We start from the raw sequence: 15,054 nt of genomic DNA, 5'->3' as shown, positions 1-15,054 counted from the left end.
TCAGAGAAAAAGAGGATGACCCGCAGTGAGATGGATTAGCAAAGTGGCAACATCAGTGGGCTCAAGTGTGGCAACAATTGTGAGGTTGGCCCAGAATAGGGCAGTGTTTCATTCTGCTGTGCATAAGGTTGCTATGAGTCGGTACCAACTCGATGGCGCCTAACAACAACAACAATAAGGTGCTGAACCTCATAGAATAGTTAGGATTTGGTTCCTGTAAGGAGGTAAACACATACAGCTTTGAGCACCATGATGAGACTTTTAAAAGCATCGTGAACACACCCAGGGCAGCAGCTCACGAGGTCTCTCCCACAGTGAGAATGCGACTTGGAAACTAAGGTTTAAGGCAAGAGTAGAGGTTTTGGGGAAGAGCAGGAGATCAAGACATTCTGCTGGAGTGAGCCAAGAATGAAGAGGAGCGAGAGGTGGCTTGGTGAGCAGGGAGCGAGTGGGAAGTGCTGGGTGCTGGAGAGAGGGGTGGATTGTATGAAGCTGAGAGATGGTTAGGCTTTGTTGATAGGAAAATAACTTTGTCAGTATTATTGCTGATTGCTAGCAAGTTGGTTTTTGATCCACTCTTAGCAACCCAATGTGACAGAGTAGAGCTGCCCCATAAGGTTTCCTAAGGGAGCCGATTGCTGGGTTTGAGCGGGTTCAAACCCCTGACCTTTTGATTAGTAGATTCACCATCTTGCCACCAGGGTTCTTTTTGCCCATATTACTTTTGTGTGTTTGTGTACTTTTGTTGTGTAAAGTGCCATCGTGACAGTTCCGACTCCTGGCTTCTTGGAAAAGAGGAAATTGTTGAGGGGGGGCAGTAGAAGGAAATGGCATAGATTATTGTGATAATAACATATTATGCTTCATGTCATCGAGTTGGTTCCGACTCATAGTAACCTGTGTTGACTTTCCAAGGCTGTAAATCTTTATGGGGAGCAGAAAGCTTCATCTTTCTCCTGTGGAGTGACTGGTAGATTTGAACTGCTGACCTTGTGGTTTGCAGCTCAACTCATAACTCACTACACTACCACGGATCCTTGGAACAAGCAGTAGAAATTGAGAAAAGACTATGCTGTGTGTTCCTATGTTGGTGTGAGTATGTTTCATCTCCTAAGCCACAGTGTAAACTTGAGGGCCCCAGTGTTTTAACTATTTATCTTTATAATGCCCACAATACTTAGCATGTTGCCGTGTCTGTTAAAGGTAATTAATGGATATGGTAATAACATGGCTGATGCACTGTTTATCTTCCCATTAGACGCCACATGTGTACAAAGTTGTACCTCGCACATAGTAGACACTGAATAATAAATACATTGAACACAGCTGCATTTAGATTCCATTTATTAGATGGAAAAAAATAAAATATGCAACAGCATGCAAAAATATGCAAAAGAATAAAATATGCAAACAAATTAGCATGTCTCAAGTAGTTCAAGGTGACATTATGTGACTGAATGAACCAAAGTCTCACTGGGCTTGATTTCTGTGAGAGAAAGAAAGCCTGAATATTTTTATCCTTGTGAGGTTCAGGAAAATGTTCATCATGAAGGGTTGTTAATGTTAAGTGCCATTGAGTTGGTTGTGACGCATAGCGATCCTGTATAGGTTTTCCAGGGTGTAACTGGTGAGTTTGAATTGCCGACCTTGTGATGCAGACCATCCAGTGCTTTATCCCATGTGCCACACCAGGACTCCTGAAGAGTTGTTGTTGTTAAGTGCTATTGAGTTGGTTCCAACCCATAGTGACCCTCAACAGGGTTTCCGAGGCTGTAAACCTATACGGGAGCAAAAAGTCTCATCTTTCTCCCGCGGAGCGGCTGGTAGTTTTGAACTACTGATTTTGCGGTTCACAGCCCGATTCGTAAGCACTACGTCGGACAAATGTTGCTTTAAATAAACAAAACAAACAGAAAACAAATCCATTGCCCTTGAGTTGAGTGTGGCCCATCCCATAGGGCAGAGTAGAACTGCCCCATAGGGGAATATTTACCGAAGAGCACTGCCATGTCTTTCTTCCGCAGAACAGCTGGTGGGTTCAGACCTCCTACCTTTTGGTTAGCAGCTGAGCGTTTAACCTCTGTGTCATCATAACTCATGAAGTGTTGCTTAGGTTGTCTCAGCGATCCCCTCTTCTAATCTATTTTCTTTCTCTCTCCTTCCTCCAGATATCACATAAGCTACTTTAATCATGGGAGAAATAGAGCAAAGGCCGACTCCAGGATCGCGACTGGGAGCCCCAGAGAATTCGGGGATCAGTACCTTGGAGCATGGTCAGAAGCCACCTCCAACACCTTCAGGGAAACTCATGTCTGTCAAAATCCAGATGCTGGATGACACCCAGGAGGCATTTGAAGTTCCAGTAAGTGGGGGATGTATCTATGACCTCCCGTGTGGGGGCCGCCCGTGCTTTGGACAGCTCACTGTCTTTCTTGTGTGTCATCTTCAGTTCACTCCTCAATATACTCTTAATCCATTCTGCTCCTGGTCTATCTGACAGTGAGATTTAGGTATGAAATGCCTATAATATCTGTACCATGTGACTTGAATCTTACTATGGCTTAACATACACAAATTTCTATGAACATGTGTATAAAGAAAGGTATTTTATGTATATTTATATTAGGGGCGAAAATGGCCTTGTGAATGGATCCTGGTTTAATTTGCTTTATCACCGTGCATTTCTCTTTCACATCGATGAGTGCACGCACGCACATCCCACTTCTCTAGGTGACTGGCAAGAAAATCCCCAAGAAAACCATCAAAGAGCTGAATGCGTGTTTTATTATTGGAAGCATAGGAGAGAAATTGAGACCATGTTCTCAGCCTCTGTGGATGGGGCTGGAGGGTGTTAAAAAAAAAACCTGATCAGAGTCCACAGTGTGATAAGCTTGGGAATGAAGAGTCCGCCGTCTTGGACTAGGGACAAAAACCAGGGATGCCAGGGATCTGGGCCAGAGGGGAATGAACCTATAGCCCAGGCCTCTGTATCTCCAACTCGCTCGCCAGTTGGAGCCCTTTTCCTTGGCCCCCACTGCCTTTCCCCCCCCCTCTTTTCATAGTTCTTCTTTCCTCAGAGTCCCTGCTTCCTCACCCCACTCTCCTATCCTCTTCCCAACCCACTCCTTAAATAGAGCTCCAGAAGAAATTAAGGAAACATTCAAATTGAGGATTTCTTTTTCCCAAGGCAAGAGAGTAAGAAATTCGTGCCTGACTCTAGAATTATGATTGCGTTTCATTCAAAAAAAAAGAACTCATTCTCGCTTACATTGGTTAAGGTCTGAAGAATTTTTGATATACTTTAGATCTAATTTTTTGTCGTCTGTCTTGGGTACCAATGCACCCTTCCTAATATTGTTTGTGGAGGAAGTTAATAACCCGCGAATTCCAAACAGCCAACTTATAAACAGACTTTGGGAACATAACCCATTTTTAAAGAGGAGACTGTCAGCCTGTTATTCCTGTTAGCTAGAAGGACTGAAATTTAATAGTCAGCATTAGTGTCTGTTACCCATCATTCAGTCATTTACGAGGTATGATTCAGTAAATTATATTTATTTCACAGAACACCATTCTGAAAGTGTGAATCCACATTAAATGTCTTGGGGAAAGAGAAACCTCAGAACAGCTGTACTTAAAACTGCCCATTTATTGCACATAACAGACAACCTTTGTGCCTTACTAATTTTCTTGTTATGGAATTCATATCTTTCAAGGCCATGGGAACGTCTTTATATACTGATGAACAAAGCCATTGCTAGTCTCCTGGCACTGTAAAATACATTGCAGAGAACACCTGCTATCTAGTTGTAATTAGACTTTTGGAACTTGTTTCCTCCTCCCACCCCTTCCCCATATATATATTTTTTCCTCCTATGTTGCCAGACTGGTTTAGTGAGGTATTTAGTTTCAGTATTTCCTACTTGATACTGTTGAGGGCTTCTGAGCTGAAGTCTCTGACAGCACAGCCTGTTAAATGGCATTCCCCTCTGTGGTTTGGACAGAGGAACGACGATCAAAGGCTCTGACAACAGGGAACATTGCACTCTGTTTAACTGCTCCTCTCTAGTTTCTGTAAGCTCACGAATGTCGAGACTGTTCCTAGCAAGTGTATAGGACCTCCCTAGGAACTAGTAGCAAAATGGTTTGCATCTTTTAAGATGACTTTACTCAATCGTTTCTCATTTCTTTCCTTTGCATTTGAAGCTCTTCTGTCTGGTAGGACCTTTCCTCACGCCCGTGATGAGCACCTGGCCAGTAACCAGCCACCAGTTGCCATTCAGCCAGTTCTGACTCATGCCAACCCCATGTGTGTCAGAGAATTGAGCCTCCATGAGCTTCTCAAGGGCTGATTTTGGGGGGAAGTAGATCACCAGACCTTTCTTTGGAGGTGCCTCTGAGTGGACTCTTGTCTCCATTAGCCGTTGGGTGCCTGACCATTGGTACCACCCAGGACTCCAATAAATGCCTAACCCGCTGCCGGGGCATCATTTCCGTCTCACAGTAACTCCATAGGACAGAGTTGAACTGCCCTGTAGGGTTTATGGAAGCAGATTACCACATCTTTCTCCCGTGGATCAGCTGATGGATTTGAACCACCCACCATGTAGTTCACCGCCATGTGCTTTAACCACGGCACCACCAGGGTCTAGGAATAAATGCCTAGATACCCATGAAGGCCCACTCAACTGCCAGTTTTTTACCTGGGCACTGAGTCTCCCCTTTCATTTACTGTCAGGGTAGAGCCAGACTGCCTGGGTTCAAATCCTGGCTTCTCCTACTGATTTGTTCACCCTAAATAAGATACTTACGGTCTCTGCATCTGTTTACTCATCTGTAAAATGAGAATAATAAAAGTTGATGCGCATCAAACATTTGAAACATCTAAGAGTTTCAGACTTGCCTCGTGATCAGTCATCCCAGGCGGTTTCAAAAAGTTCAAGGGAAAATGCTATTCTCTTTTATTCCGTGTCTCTACAAACTTGTTGAAACCCCTTCATATTGATTGCTGTGTGTCCCCCACTATGCTGCTGCTGACTTCTCTGGGTGGGGACCTTGCCTTATTGTCTCTGTGTTCCCAGCACCTAGCGCAGTGCCTGGTGTGTGGTGGTGGTGGTGGTGTGCCATGGAGTTGGTTTCAACTCAACGACTCTATGTAGGGTTTCCAAGGCTGTAAAATTTTAGGGGAGGATAAAGACTCATCTTTCTCTCACTGAGCAGCTAGTGGATTCGAACTGCTGACCTTGTGGTGAGTAGCCCAGCTTGCAATTGCACTACCCGGGCTCCTTTGGTATAAAGTAGGTGTGTATTAAATGTTTGCAGGTAACTGAATGAGTTTATTTTACAAGTTGAATCACAACTAGAACTAATGTCATGGTTATTTTTCACAGGCCTCATTCATTGATATTTTTATTGCTTGGTTAGAATGTTCTTTCTCAACCAATGGGCAACAGATGTTCTCCTTTAACTGGCTTTAGAAGCCAGATATCAGCATTTTTATGGATGGACCTGGTTTTATATTGCTACCTCCTGCTTTTTAAGAGCAGAAACAGCCTGGCCTTGTCACACAGCTGGAAGACATCAGAGCTGACCGTTGGACTCAGTCACGGCACCGGGGATTTGCAGAGTGGCTGCACCATTTCAGCCTCCCATAATTGCTTTAAAGCCTTGCTCCACATTTTTTCACTGTTAATTCATCAAGGCCGAGCGTCTGACCCTGTCCTCCTCACCCACACATACGCCTGCTTTTGGTTGGACACCACCAGTTAACGAATTCCCGTTGCTCACTCGCTTTTGCCACGCAGATGAGCCAGGCACGAGGCCAAAAGTTGCTGCAGTTGTCCTGAAGCAAGTTCTTCTGTGAATTGTGTCTCTCCCTAGGGATTGGACTTCCTGGGCCTTTTTTTTTTCTTCTGTTTGTTTGGTTTTACAGTCTGGATGTAGGCACACTAGTTATTTTAAGTGCAAGTTCCTTAGGCACTTATTGGCACACATACCCGGACTATAAAAGGGGGCTTCAGAAGTTTGTGGAGGAATGGAATTGAGAGACAACGGGATTTTCCCACAAACTTTTTGAAGCCCCCTCATACTCTAAGTTGATTCCTATCATTTCTTGCATCCTTTTTTCTTTAAAAAACTATTTTATTTTGGGGAGAGTTTAACCTTTTAAAAAGGCGTGGGCAGTGAGCACCATGGGATTTTCCATTCTGTAGTTAGTTCCACAACCCCACCTTTGCTGCTGACTTGTCCGGTAAAGTTGGCCACTTTTTTTTAGTTTTTCACTGCAGATTGGAAAGCTCAAACATCATATTCACAACAATTCCTTTCACAATTTTTCATCATCTTTCTGTGGAAAATGATTTATCAATAAGTCTCACTCACACATATGCCTACATGTAGCCTTCTGTTCCAACCTGAGATGATAAAAGCAGTGGCTTCTGGGACTCTGAAGGAGTTAACAGCACTTTTCCTCCCACCGGGGCCATCACCCCTTATGGTTCCTGAGAAGGTTTTATGTCTCCCATCCACATGACCCCTCTGGTAAACAAACATGGTTTATGGTGACGTTCATGGGATGAAACAGATGGTGTCTTCTCCAAGTGTTTATACAGTTTCTGTATTTTCATTAGCCATGTCAAGATAGAGACGAGGGGAGGAAAGCTGAGGAAATCTAAGGTAGCCATTTTTTTGCTGCTTTTGAGCAGACCTGGTAAAACACCTGGGAAAGATGCTCACAGGTGGCAGGGAGGCACCTGATATCTGTGAACAAGTCATAGGAGGGGCCCAGGCAGGCAGCTGGCTGGCTGGTGGCTGAAGCCAGGAAGTTCTTGGGAAGCAGCGGCACAGAATTGTCTTTAACAGAAAAAGAACCTCAACATCAGTGATGGTCTTCCAAGAATAGAATGATGTAGTTTTCCATATTTGAATCTTGTCAGTGCTCTATACCTCTCAACTGTCTGAAGATAAAGTACGGATTCCTTACTTTGGAGTTCTGGTGTGGTGCAGGAGGGTCAGCACTGGACTGCAAGGTTGGTTTGAACCACAAAGTTGGCGGTTCAAACTCACTGGCCACTCCTCCAAAACCTTATACAGAGTTGCTATGAGTCGGAACCAACTCAACCGCATTTAACAACAACAAAGTATGGATTTCTTTCTTTGGGCAGGCTACAGGGAAGCCAAGAGCATTCAGCAAACCCATCCACAGCTATGATGCTTGAACAATTTCCATAGTTATTCTCTGCCATCAAGCAAGTTGCTGTGGAGTGGATTTCAACTCATGGCAACCATCTGTGTGGCAGAGTAGAACTGCTTCACACGGTTTTCAGTGGCTGGTTTTTGGAATGTGATCACCAAACCTTTATTCTGAGTGACCTCTGCATAGACTTGAACTGCCAATCTTTCGATTAGCACATAAGCTTATTCACAAGTCACACCACCCAAGGTACATGTTCTTTACCATGGCCCTTGGTATTTTATCTTTTGCATAGCATCTCATGCCAAACAAATTCTTTTCTATTGTATACATGCTTACCCACAAGTAGGATATGAACTCTGGGAGTCAGGTGTCTTTATTTTTGTTCATTATAGTCTCCTAACAAACACATGGCAGTGTGGGTTAATGCGCTAGACTGCAAAGTCGGGTGGATCCACAAGGTCGTCGGTTTAAGCTCACCAGCTGCTTCTCAGAAACCCTATAGAGTCGCTATGGGTCAGAACTGACTGGTCAGCACTTAACAACATGCAGATCAGCAGATAGCCAATATATCTAACTGACTGAGTGCGCATTAGGTCATTTAAATCTCATGATAGAGAGGAAAGGAAGCTGGTGCTGTTGGAAATTGGTGTAAATGGAAAGAGCTTTTAAGTTGTTACTTGCCGTTGTTGTTGTTGCTGTTAAGTGCCATCGAGTCGGTTTCGACTCAAACCAACCCTGTATAGGGTTTCCAAGGAGTAGTCGGTGAATTTGTACCTCTGACCTTGCAGTTCAAACCGACCTTGCGGTTCAGTATATTAACCCACAGCGCCACGTCAGTACTCCCTATTGGAGGTTAGCACAGCTATAAAGTAGGACTGGGAATGGAACCCAAGCCTGTCTGACCCCAAACTTAAAGCTCCTCCCCTGGGCGGAGCTGCCTCCCGTTATAAGACCCATGGGTATACACTGCTTTGGCTCATTGGATCTTTCAAACTGCCTTCCACCGCTGTTTCAGCTGGACCGTTTCCCTGGATAGTCACCATGCTGTCACTTCTGTGTTGCTCTTGTTCTTCGCAGCTCCTAAACACCACCTGTCTGTCCCCACCCTCAAACCCTGACCAGCCTTCCTGGCCCCCTAATTTCCTTTTGCAAGACGTCATTACTCAAGGTCTACAGCCCGTGGGCTACAGCCCTGCCATCTGTTCCTATAATTAGACCTTTAATCTTGTCTCCCTCCTTCATTAGTTTCTTTTTATCACAGAGACTCAGTTTCCTTATCTGCAAAATGGGGTGTCTGGCCCAGATGGGATTACAGGCATTTTGTTTTCCTTTCTTTTTGGAACTTGAGTCCGTGTGTTGACGTCCTTTTTGGTAAATTGTTTAACATAACATAAACTTTATTTCATTTCCCCAGGCAGCTGTCTCTCTGAGGACTGGGATTTTTAATATTTAAAAAGAAAAGGAAAAAGGCCCAAAGCCTGGGGTGGAATTGTAAGATAAGCACTAGACTGCTAACTGCAAGGTTGGGAGTTCAAACCCACCAGCCTCTCCTTGGAAATGCTACACAGGGTCGCTGTGAGTCAGAAACAACTTGACATCACTTAACAACAACAACAACAAAGCCTGACCAGACAAAATAATTACTATTTGCCTAGTAAATGCTTTAGAAATTCAAGGGGGCTTCAAAAACATTCATGGAAAAATTCCATTATCGATTAGTTCCATGTTCCATGAACTTTTTGAAGCCCGCTTGTATATGCGGTGAGGGTAGAACAGACAAGGTGTGGCACCTACAGATCACACGCCACTCATAGGGCATCAGGAAGGGACATGATTTAATTTGTGTGCATATTCGCCATTGTGTGTAGGGAACTTAATCAGCCTCACTAAGCTAACTAAAGAAGACTGGAGTATATGTGGCAGTTGGTAATAGGAGGAAATCTACTGAGTAAAATCAGGGATTTTGTAACCAATACACCTTTATGGAAAACAGAGACTATAGTTTTTTAAGTAACTTGATGAGTTTTCATGGCACAGCAAGAGTCTGCATACGTTTTTTGGGGGGACAACACTGTCTTATGTTACCTCGGATTTCTGCTTCGGAGTTCCATTCAGTCGGTCCTTAAACTGAGTAAACTTTTTTGTTTTTAATTATCTTTTGAAATGAGACAGTCATTTAATGTCTTCAGTCTCTGAAGATTGGATTAAGCTTCAGTTGAGAATTTGTACTTCCAGGGGCTCTGTGTTTTCCACAAAAGGTCTTAAATGGTCGTGAGCTCGTAAAGTTGTCTTCCTAAGTTTAGTTTCAGTAAAAGGGAAGTAGCAGAAGTGTGTCTTTTAAAACGCTCTGTGAGCCTCAGATTTCCGTGAGGCCAAACAGGCTGACTGCTTCAAGGTGGGCCTGTGCCCCCTCGCAGCATCTGTGTCTTTGAAAGCATCCTTGCCTGCTCTCTTGTATTAGCTCCTTAATTACCCACATAAGGATATAGCCACCTTTAGAATTAATTCATTCACAAGACTGAAGGTTCGCGTCCACCAGTCACTCCTTGGAAATCCTATTGTTATTGCTGTTAAGTGCTGTCAAGTCGGTTCCGACTCATAACAACTCTGTACATGGTTTCCCAGGAGTGTCTGGTGAGCTTGAACTGCCGACCTTGCGATTCAAACCAAGCTTGCAGTCCAGAGCATTAACCCACAGTGCTCCTGGAAATCCTAGAGGACATCACTATGAGTAGCAACCTGCCAGACAACACTTAACAACAACAGTATTGTCCTTTACAAAATGTGGGTTCAAAGGCTAATGCGCCTTATGAATACTACTGTTGCTTTTGGTTTATTCATTGTGGTAAAAAAATACATATAATCAAACATTCACCAAGCTCACAATTTTTACATGTATAATTAATTCATTGACACTGATTGTGTTCGTTGTGCTGTGTAACCGGCAGGCACCACTCCTCTTTCCTATAATTAGTCCACCGCAGCTAACAGAAACCTGGCCTCCTAGCTAAGAAGATTCCTCCTTTCTCCCACCCCAGGTAACCACTAATAAACTTCTGTCCTTATCCACTTACCTACCCTAGATATTCCATGTAAATGGGATCATGCAATAGTTGTCCTTTTATAAGTGACTTATTTAACTCGGAAGGACGTGATGCTTGGCAGAATGGAGGGGCAGCGCAAAAGAGGAAGACCCCATTGAGATGGATTGGCACAGTGGCAGCAGCAATGGGCTCAAGCGTGGCAACAAGCATGAGGCTGGGGCCGGACCCGGCAGTGTTTCATTCAGAACCGACTTGACGTCATTTTCCAGGTTCACCTGTGATGTGGTGTTCGTCAAGACTTCATTTCTCTCTGTGTTGTTGTTGTGAAGTGCCGTCAAGTCGGTGCAGACTCACTGAGACACCGTATAGGGTTTCTGAGGAGCAGATCGTGGGTTTGAACTGCCGACCTTGCAATTAGCAGTCCAATGCTTATTCTACATTGCCATTCCAGGGCTCTGTCTTTGTGGCAGAGGAATCTTCCATTGTATGACAGACTGATACTCCATCATATGTATGAGTAGGCTTGAAAAAAGCTCATGGAATGAAAAGATAACAGAATTTTCCCACGAACTTTTTGAAGCCACCTCCTTCGTATATCTACAATTTGTTTCTTCATTAATCTGTTGATGAACATTTGGTGGTTTCCACCTTTTGAGTTGGTGAATACTGCTGTGAGGAACATTAGTGTGTAGGCTTCTATTTATGTCCTTGTTGTCGGTTCTTTTGTGTTGTTGTTGTTGTTGTTAAGTGCTGTCGAGTCAGTTCCGACTCATAGCGACCCTATAGAGAGTTACTGAGGTTGAAAGTCTTTCCGGGAGTGGCTGGCTGGTTCGCCATCTAGTGCTTATTTTACAACCAGAATTGAGATTGCCGGATCATGTGATTCAGCTTTTTGTAGAACTGCCAAATTATTTTTCATAATGGCTTTAACCAGTTTACATTCTCTCCAGCAGTGGATGGAGGATTCCAATTTCTTCATAATCTTGCCCATAGCTGCTGTTTTCTGATTTAAAAAAAAAAACATTATAATTATTCTTTTGAGGGGTAAGTTGGTGTCTCATTTGGCCCTGATGACACTAACAACAACAACAACAACAGTGGCTAATGGAGTTCACGCAACATCAACTGGTTTGTCTTTTGGCTTAGTGGCTAATGATACGGAGCATCTTTTCATTGCGTGTTGGCCATGTGTGTATCCTCTTTCGTAAAGTGTCTGCTTAAGTCCTTTATTTTTCGATTGGGTCATTTATCTTTTCGTTGTTATGTTGTATGAGATTTTTGTATAATCTGGATGCTAAGCACTTATCAGACATATGGTTCCTCCAATTTTTCTTCCAATCTGAAGGTTGTTGCTTCACTTTCTAGATAAAGTCCTTTGATGAACAGAAATTATAATCAAGTTCCATTTATCTATGCTGTCTTTCTCTGCTCTTGCCTTGGGTGTCATATGTAAGAATCTGTTTTAAAAATACTAGGTCCTATAGCAAAACCCCTTGTGTTTTCTTCTAAGAGTTTTATGGTTTCAGGTATCACATTTAGGTCCTGGGACCATGTTGAATTCATTTTTATATATGGTATGAGGTCTGAATCCTGTTTCATTTTTTTTTGTATGCTGGGAATGAAATCCCAGTCTCCCGTGTGGAAGATAAGAATTCTACCACTAAGCCACCGTGGTAATAGAGAAAAGGAGTCTAATTGAGTCACAAGTTCAGCAGTTCACACTCACCGGACGCTCCTCGAAAACTCTATACAGTCTCGCTATGCGTCAGAACTGACTCGACAGTACTTAACAACAACAATATGAACTTCAGGGCTACTTTTCACCACCTTTTTCATAAGGTGCCTTGCCTATAAGCAATGCTGAAGATTGTGGTGAGTAGAAATAAAATTTAATTGGCCATTTACACTAGGAGGGAAGACTTGCCCGCCCAGAGCTGCTGTTAGCTGTCTCTGAGGCAGCTGCAGTTTGAACCCAAAAGAGTGGAGAACAAACCACATGTTCTCTCAGCTTTTTACAAATAAGGCCACTTTTCTTTCTTCTTATCAGTGTTGCCTTTGGCTCCTTGTAGAGTTTCTGGAATAGTGTTTCTGTCCACTTTGCTTTGCACAGTCATTAATGTGCTTTCTGTAACTTGAGTGATAAATTGTGCTGTCTGGCTTTGGCCTCGTGAGGTTAAATTTAAAGACTATTTTAATAGATTAAAAATTTGTTTTCATAAATCATTTTTGCTCAGCACTCTTAGCCTTCCTTTATAGCTCTTTGGAGACAAAGAGTAGAACTTCAATTTTGGCCTGAAATGTTTGTGTGTGCCCCTTTCAACTGTGCTTAGAGTGTCGTGATCAAAGTTGCGATTCTGCAGCTCTGCCGCGGTTGTAGGAATTCTTCACCAGCTGTTTGCTATTTTGTCCTGGAAAGGAGAATAACTCAGCAGACCCTAATACTTAAAAAGAATACACTGTAATGGAGAAGGTCCAAACAGGACATAAAAATGGGCCATCGTTGATAAGAATGTATTAACTTTGAAAGCAGAACTGCTTTTTTTCTTTTCCTTTTAAATAGAGATAATAAATTTCCTTAATTATAAGGAGTTCTTGGTGGTATAAACAGTTAAGCTCTTATCTGCTAAGCAAAAGGTTGATGGTTCAAGTCCACCCAGAGACACCTTGGAAACCTATTTCCACAAAACCAGCATTGATAACTCTGTGGGGCACAATTCTACGCCGACACACTTGGGATCGTCAGGAGTCGGAATTGATGCTACAGTATTTTGTTGTTTTTGTTTAACTAATAAGGAACACAGTGGTTAAAGGGGGAAACACAGGACCCAGAACCCTGAACCCTGAATCCTGGTGTGATTGCTCACTAGTGTGTGGCAGGAAATGAGATGATAGGCATTCTTGGTCTGTCTCCTTACCTGTCCATATGGATAGTACCTGCATCATGGGACTGTGGTTAAGGCACCTGACAGAGTACTGGGCACATGTTAGGTTCTCATAAAAACGTTGTTGTCTCCTTCCAGCCTTTCATTCTAAGCTTTCATTTCTAGGTTATTCTTTAACAGAATTGAGACCTTGCTTCCACTGGAGAGCTGTTGTGTGGGTCAGATGGAAAAAGAAAACACTTTAAAATGAAATGCAATGTACTTATTTAAGGTGGGCGGGGTAATACCTTCTCTCTTGTCCAGCTTGCAGAGCAGTCTTAACAAAAGACTTCTCCTTTCTTTGGATGCTATAACTCATCATCTCAAATGGAAATGTAACCCAGGTGGCTTTCCAATGGTCTTTAAAAATGAAGTCGCCCTTGGACATTTGTGATGAAACCTCAGTCCCCAGCAAGCACATCGATTTTCTTTTTTGATGTCTCAGCAGCTTCTCTGAGCTTCAGTTTGATCAGCTTTAACACTGAGGGACGAATCCCTAGGTGGTACAAATGATTGAGAGTCTCAACTACTAGTCAGAAGGTTGGTGGTTTAAACTCACCCAGAGGTGCCTCAAGACACAGGCCTGTGAAAGGAAATGCAGATGGGTCTCTTGTGATACAATAGTGAATAATTGTTATCAGGACTGAGTGTGAGGGTTGGAAATGTAAAGGTAGACGTTTTGTAGCAAGGAGGGGATTGATTAACTTTGCAGTCTAGGAGCAGAGGGCCCTGGGACCATGAAGGACCAAGAGAGGAGAGTGGGACCCTTCCCAGAGAAGCAGTGACGCCAAAGATGACGACGTGGAGAGATGGAGTGGCTGGGAACTTTAGATCCAGAGAGGGAGAGGGGCTGTGTGCTGACAATCGGGGGTGGGGGGCAGGCTTGTAGGGTATACCCTTTGGTTGGTTGATGATGCATGGAGGGGATTGTAACCATGGCAATGTAACGATAGGATGAATGTAAAGCTAATGTTCTCCCATGTAAACTATCACATAATTCACAATAAAACATTAAAAAAAAAAGAGAGAGAGAGAGACAGACCTGCCAGTTGGCTTCCAGAAGGTCACACCCTTAAGCCCTGAGGAGCATTTCTACTCCTCCTTCACAAGTGGGGTCTTCATGAGCTGGCTTCGACTCAATAGAGAGTAGCAACACCATTTCAGCAGTGGCTTCTTTCAGCCGAAAGGTTTTACGTAAGTTTTGACTTGTTTGGTTTCCTGGTGTCCTTTGTTTTCCCAGTAAACCCACAAGACTCCCCAGTTTCCAATAGCCAGGCCTTTCAAAGGAGAAGCCTGCACCCCGGTAGATTGGGTGGGAGTTCAGGATAGTGAACAGATTCTCACGGAGCATGCTCAGTAAGTATGTTTGAAGGAGTTCTTATCTGGCTAGACAGACACTCCAATGTGTAAATGCAAGTAGAAAAACATACTGTGAATACAATTGTGATTGATTTTTGAAATCTGACTTTTTCTTTTCAAATTCAGAACCCTTTCTTTTCTTTTTTTCTTTCTTTGCCTATTTATAAGAGTCACTTATTTTCCCCCCCTTCTCTTTGAAGATTTGAAGGGTAGAATTATTTTAAATCATAAGAAACGTATAGAATGATTTCATCTGTTTGGAATTATTCTTCTAGGAATAAAAAGATCCTGTAAAAGATAACATCTAAAAGTCTTTAATGATATGTAACTCTGAGCAAAAACCTAACAGGTTTCTGTTTTCACATTTATGAAAGCAGGAAGCTGAGCTAGATTCCCATAGGAACCGTTCTGTGACTCTGGTTTTATTTCACATTGTGTGATTCTTGGCAACATGATGAATTCAGCAGGTATTTATTGACAGTTCCTTATGTATAAGGTAATGTGATAAGAAAATGAATACAAAGAATAATACCCT

The 15,054-nt window shown here is 43.0% G+C and overlaps 1 protein-coding gene across 1 annotated transcript in view; it reads left to right on the top strand.

The window, feature by feature from the left end:
- The first annotated feature begins 2,166 nt into the window (after window positions 1–2,166).
- FARP1 (FERM, RhoGEF (ARHGEF) and pleckstrin domain protein 1 (chondrocyte-derived)) overlaps window positions 2,167–15,054 on the top strand; it is a 307,399-nt gene continuing 294,511 nt past the window's right edge. Inside the window, exon 1 of the mRNA XM_006831984.1 lies at window positions 2,167–2,362. Within this exon, the coding sequence (XP_006832047.1) occupies window positions 2,192–2,362 (171 nt within the window). The 5' untranslated portion in view covers window positions 2,167–2,191. The remainder of the gene's footprint in view (window positions 2,363–15,054) is intronic.

The sequence above is a fragment of the Chrysochloris asiatica genome, unplaced genomic scaffold (genome assembly GCF_000296735.1).
Source record: "Chrysochloris asiatica unplaced genomic scaffold, ChrAsi1.0 scaffold00005, whole genome shotgun sequence".
NCBI classification, from domain to species: domain Eukaryota; kingdom Metazoa; phylum Chordata; class Mammalia; order Afrosoricida; family Chrysochloridae; genus Chrysochloris; species Chrysochloris asiatica.
The sequence above is the reverse complement of the archived record's forward strand: the minus strand, read 5'-3'. Positions and strand labels throughout refer to the sequence as shown.